This window comes from Moschus berezovskii, chromosome 8, assembly GCF_049115385.1.
Source record: "Moschus berezovskii isolate FMDL1 chromosome 8, NW_MosBer_1.0, whole genome shotgun sequence".
Classification (NCBI taxonomy): Eukaryota; Metazoa; Chordata; class Mammalia; order Artiodactyla; family Moschidae; genus Moschus; species Moschus berezovskii.
Window position 1 is genome coordinate 107287087 of NC_142467.1, and position 6168 is coordinate 107293254.

The 6168-nt window shown below is 54.8% G+C and overlaps 1 protein-coding gene across 1 annotated transcript; it reads left to right on the forward strand.

Moving 5' to 3' along the window:
• Nucleotides 1-610: 610 nt before the first annotated feature.
• On the forward strand, nucleotides 611-5350 carry GDF15 (growth differentiation factor 15). The gene is made up of 2 exons (XM_055430690.2): nucleotides 611-3055; nucleotides 4104-5350. The coding sequence occupies exons 1-2, from the start codon at nucleotides 2773-2775 to the stop codon at nucleotides 4745-4747; spliced, it is 927 nt and encodes a 308-aa protein (XP_055286665.2). The 5' UTR covers nucleotides 611-2772; the 3' UTR covers nucleotides 4748-5350.
• Nucleotides 5351-6168: the final 818 nt, after the last annotated feature.

A 6168-nucleotide genomic window follows, 5' to 3' on the forward strand; every position in this document is an offset into this window, starting at 1 on the left:
TCTGAAAGCCCCACGTCTGGGACCCCAGGCCAGGCAAGGGTCTGCCGGACTTTGCTGAGGGCTGGGCCCCAGGAGACACTAAACTTGACATCCCAGAAAGCAAGTAAAGCATTGAAATATCAGCTTTCCGGCATGTCTTTTTGAGAAGTTTGAGTCCACCAAGGTCCTCCTCAACCTGGGGTCATTTGTGGGAAGAGGCGGGCCCACGTCACCAGGGTTTCTGTCTTGGTGTGTGACCTGATAGTGGATCTGCAGCAGCTGCTATAGGTGCCCTGGGTAAAAACTATACAAGGGTTTCTCTAATGATTGTTCTCTCTCCTACAACCACCCCCCTGTCTTTGTTCTGATGCACAGAGAGGCTAAGTAACTTGCCTACAGTCACACAGCAAGGTGGTGGGGCTGAGGCGGGGGGCAGGTGCTGAGATTTGAATCCTGACCATGCTGACCCCAGCGTTCCCTGAAGGCTCAGCAGTAAATAATCTGCCTGCAATGCAGGAGACATGGGTTCAATCCCTAAGTAGGGAAGAGCCCCTGGAGGAGGAAATGGCAACCCATTACAGTATTCTTGGCTGGAAAATTCCGTGGACAGAGGAGCCTGGCGGGCTACAGTCCATGGCGGGGTAAAGAGTTGGACACGACTGAGCGACTAAGCATGCACACGCACACACTGATACCCAGTGTGTGCAAAATTCCCACTCACACACAACCCTGTGTGTATGTGGAGGGGGTGCTCTCACACCTTTTACAGGTGGGGAAACTGAGGTTGAAATCCTTTGTTGCAGGTGTCACAGTCAGGGAGAAGGGGGACAGGAACATGAACCCAGACTCACCTCTCTGAAGCCAAGAGCTGTCCAGATTGTTGGATCAAGGATCAGGGCAAACTCTTCACGAGGCTTTTAAACTGGGAGGAAAACCAGTCACAAACGGAGGAATCTCAGAATCCCCTCACAAGCCTAGAAATGACAGGTAACAGATGGCCCAGACGAAGGCTTCATGAGTCCAAGCCCATTGTGGAGTCCAACCTTTCAGCCCTAGACACACACCAGTCCCCCGAGGCTTAGTTCCTTTATCCATTAACGGGAGTGCGTGTGAACTGTGCCCACAGCCTGGAGTCCAGTAAATGTTGGCTTCTCACCATTATTGACCTTGCAGTGATGCCATCCCAGACAGCGCCCCCTCTGCCCCACCCACCCCTAGTCAAGCCTGGGCATGATGATCCTGGCTGAATAGCCCCTGCCGTGTTAAGCATTACTCAGCGTTCTGCCTTGCTTCCAGGGTTTGGCCTCTGCAGGGGGGTGGGGTGGCTGTGGAGCATCCCTGTCTCTGCACCCTTTACCAAGCACTTACTCTGTGTGCCAAGATGTGAGTGCAGAAGACCCTGCCTCCCAAACAGCCACAGTCAGGATGGTAGCGCGTTTACTCAAGTGTGTTTATTAAGCCCAGAGGATCGCCAGGGGAACCTCTGAACCCCTGCACAGAGGCTGACACTGAGCCTCAGGGGGTGCCGGAGGCAAAGCTGGGCTCACACAGCAAGTGGGTGTGTGCCAGGGGTGGGAGACACTTGGGACTCCATTCTTTCACAGGGATCCTTTCTGTGTGACCCCTAATAAGTCCTTGAGCCCCTTCCCTACACATATCCTTTTCACACTTTACACACCCCCATGATCTGCTTTGAACACCTGCCCACCCTCTCTGAGGCCAGGAAGCTGGGAGCAGGCATAGGGAAGGATGCCTGGGGCCAGGAGTCCCAAGCAGTAGAACAAGATCTGGGTGCCCCAGGAAGAAGGGTATTCTTGGAGTACCTGCTGCCCCTCCATTATCTAGCAGCTAGACTTGACACCAGCCCTCCCTGCCCTAAGCCTCACCACCTTAATTCCCTGCCATCTCCTCTTCAGGCCCAGCCAAAGGATCAGGGCCCAGATCCATTGTCCCTGTCCAAGCCTTCAAGAAGCTGCCAGTCTGGAGCAGACAGGGCCAAGTACATGCACTCCCAGTACTGTGCGGTCAGGGCTGGGCTGGAGGAAGGGATGGGGTTGGAAGCACCCTGCTGAACCTGGAAAAGTAATGTCAGAGAAGACTTCCTGGAGGAGGGGCTTTTTGAGTAGGGTTTTGAGGAATGGCTAGGAGTTTCCCAGCTGAGGATGAGTAACTGCAAAAACACCCAGTTTATCAAGCACCTGTTCTGTGCCTGGCCCTGTCCTTTACACCTTGTTTGACCTTCTCTCAAGTGAAAGTCTCAATCTTTATTTTCCAGGTGAAGGAATGGAGATGTGATGGATAGGAATGATATGCCCCTGTTTGCACTTTCTGGCTATTTCTGGCCCTTTCCCCCCTCTTTTTCTTTATTTTTCACTATCTTCAGCCTTTGACCTGAGCATAGAGGAGAGGGGGAATCTCATCAGAGAAGAAAGCCACCTCTTAAACCCCTGCTATGGGGTTTAGCACATAGTAAGTAATAAATCTTTTTTGAGAAAATTATTCTTCCCACTAACTCAGGTGGGATGATGACCCCATTTCACAGTAGAGAATACTGAGGCTCAGAGGGCTCTTGAGGGGGGTTCCCCAGCATACCTAGGAGCAACCCCCCCCCATCAAAAGCACCGCCTTCTGAAAAGCAGCGGAAGACCCCGCCCAGTTTTGGTCCCTGGAGTGTTTACTCTGCACCCACGGCGGGCGGGACCAGGCAGGCGGGGGCGGACAAAGTCCGGGGAATATAAAGGCCGGTCTAGCAGCGACCGGTCAGTCCTCGTTTAGAACTTAACTAACACAGCCATGCGTGGTCAGCGACCGGCAGCACCTCATCGCTCTCCGATGTTGCTGATGCTGCTCATGTTCTCCTGGCTGCGGTTGGGAGGCGCCCTGTCTCTGACCCAGGAGCACCTCCAGACTTTCCAGGGACCCTCAAACGTGCACTCCAGCCTGGACATCTCCAGATTCCGGGAGTTGCGGAAACGCTACGAAGATCTGCTGACACGGCTTCGAGCGAACCAGACCTGGGAAGACTCGAACCCAAACCTCATCCCCCCTCCTCAAGTCCGGATAGTCACTCCAAAACGTGAGTAAAATCTCGGAGATCCAATCATCTAACTGGTGGTTCTTAGACCTACCGCCGAGCCTCAGTTTTCCCATCCGTGAACCAGGCGAGAAAGATGCCCCTTGGGGGAGCAAAAGACCGGATGTGCAGCGGAAGCAGGCGAGGCTTAGCCCATCTGAGATGTTACAACACCTCCCGCGGTCGCAGATGGGGAAACTAAGGCCAGAGAATCCAGCGACTCCACTAAAGACTCAAAGAACCCAGGAGAACCCAGAGACAAGGTCGGGCGAGGGGGTGTGGTCCCTGCCCTTGGATATAAGGAAAGGGCTGTTTGTACGGGGGATTTCCCGGGGGAAAGATCCAGGTGTCCCGCGGAAGGAAGGGAAGCGGGAAGGACTAAGCGGTGCGCTGAGATGCGCTAAACCTCCTTGGGCTGGTTCCGAATCTGATGCAATCGCGCGCCAAGACTCTGCTAAAGGTGCATGTGACTGGTGTCTTAGGGAGGGAGTGGAGTATATTCACTCTCTCCACCGAGCCTCCAGCAGGCGGAGCAGGCGCAAGATCTGGGCTGCGTTAGGAACTCGGAGGAGTCAAGTCAGAGGCGAGAGAGTTTATCCCACCTTAATCCCACTTGTGCCGTGGGACTGCAGGAGAAAGAAGGAGGCAGAGACAGTGTTGGAATCACAGATTCTCTAAAGATCAGATATACATTCATTCCCGCGGGTACTAACTAAGCATCTACTGTGTGCCAGGCACAGTGGTGACCAAGGAGACAGAAGTCCCTGCTGTGATTCTCATTTAGGGGAGGCAAATGATAGACAACCAAATGAAATCGATCGATGACAACTTTAGTCAGGCTGGAGTGGTGTGTAACCAGCCACGCTGAGATTCAGGGCAAGACTGTGGCCGGTAGACAAAGTAGCCTGTGCAAAGGCCCTGAGGTAGGATCCAGCTTGGGGTGTTGGAGGAAATGGCACAAACACCACCACCACCGACAACAACAACACGATCCCGCGCTCAGCACACAGTAAGCCTGTGAGTGACTAGCTTTCCTTCCTCTTTTCCATAGTGCGACTTGGACCAGGCGGCCACCTGCACCTGCGCATCCCCCGGGTCAACTTAACTGAGGGGCTCCCTGCAGCCTCCCGCCTGCATCGGGCCCTTCTCCGGCTGTCCCCGAAGGCGTGGAGCTCATGGGACGTGACGCGGCCACTACGGCGACAGCTCAGACTTGGAGGCTCCCGGGGTCCCGCAATACGCCTGCGACTGTTAGCAAGACCGGACCAGTTGCAGGAGGCGTTGCCTTCTGCACCGCCCCAGCTTGAGCTGCACTGGCGGCCGAGCGCCACCAGGGGGCGCCGTCACGCGCATGCTCACACTCGGGACGGCTGCCCGCTCGGGGAAGGGCGCTGCTGTCATTTGCAGAGCCTGCGCGCGTCGCTTGAGGACCTGGGCTGGGCCGACTGGGTGCTGGCGCCGCGGGAGCTGGACGTGCGCATGTGCGTCGGCGCGTGCCCGAGCCACTTCCGCTCTGCTAACACGCACGCGCAGATGCAGGCGCGCTTGCACGGCCTGAACCCAGACGCTGCGCCGGCGCCCTGCTGCGTGCCTGCCAGCTACGAGCCGGTGGTGCTCATGCACCAAGACAGCGACGGCCGCGTGTCCCTCACGCCCTTTGACGACCTCGTGGCCAAGGACTGCCACTGCGTGTGAGCGGCCCTGGTCCTTCATTTATGGCACGGACCCACTGGAAAGACTTCAGTTGTCCTTGCCTGTCTAGTAGGCTCCTGGAACCTGAAACACCCTATTCGTAATCGTTGCTGTCTGCTCCCTCCCCCGCAAACCTATGTATTTATATTTCTATTTATTATTAATTTATTGGGGTCGTCTCCCTGGGGACTAGAGGGCTGGGGAGGGGTGGTCTGACAGGGTGTGTGTTTCTGAAAAGCCCTGGTAATAAACGTGAAGCTGTCTGACCAGCCCTCTGTGGTGTCCAGGATGCAGCCGGGGACCTTGGGAAACGCCCTCCCCCACCCCCAGCCCCGTTGGCCTCAGTTCCCCCAGGGGATCTGATATGGGGTGATTGAAACAGGCCAGGGAATGGGCGGCAGGACGTTCTTTGGGAATGCCAGGAAACTGGATGATGCTCAAGATGTCAGTGGGCTTCCCTGGTGGCTCAGACGGTTAAGAATCTGTTTGCAATTCAGGAGGGGGGCGGGATTCGATCCTTGGATCAGGAAGATCCTCTGGAGAAGGGAATAGCTACCCACTCCAGTATTCTTTGTGTGTGTGTGTGTGATTTTGTTTTTTAAAATTTATTTATCTTTTAATTGAAGGATAATTGCTTTATAAAATTCTGTTGTTTTCTGTCAACACTCCCAACACTCCAGTATTCTTGCCTGCAGACAAGGACAGAGGAGCCTGGTGGGCTATACATTTCATGGGGTGGCAAAGAGTCAGACACGACTGAGCGACTGACACTTTCTTTTCCCTGTCAGGACGTCCACGGGACCCACAGGCAGCCAGGGACATCCTTCTCGCTGTTCTGTGTTTCTCTGCCTCCCTGTCCTCTGCTTGTTTCTGAGACACTTTTGGATCTTAGTCTCCCTCCATGACTTCTCATCTCTTGGTACTCCTGTCTCTGTAGGTATCTGGCCCCGTCTTGATCACCATCCTGCAGTCTCTCCCGCCATGGGGGTCCCCTTTCCAGACATGGGCAGCCCAGAGTCACGTCCATCCGCCATCAGGAGCACTGTGTGTAAATCTACCACCGACCTAGAGGAGTCCCCTTCCCTCTGCTGTTTGTGGCACCTCCCTTCATGTTAATGGTGCATCTATCCTTTCATGTAAAAAGAGCACGGAGGGACTTCCCTGGTGGTCCAATGGTTAAGATTCCATGCTTTCACTGCAGGGGACATGGGTTCGACCCCTGGTCAGGGAGGCTCATGCCTCATGCCAGTGTCAAAAAAAAAAAAGAGTAGGGAAAAAAAAGGTGTGAACATTTTCAGGCACGTCACATCTCCCAGGTTATATCCTTTATTGCTTAGGGTCGTGGAATTGCTGAGATGTGCCAAGTCCAGCCCCTCCTCACTGGCCTGTTCACCCTGAGGAGCTGGAACAGGGGGCCTGGAGGA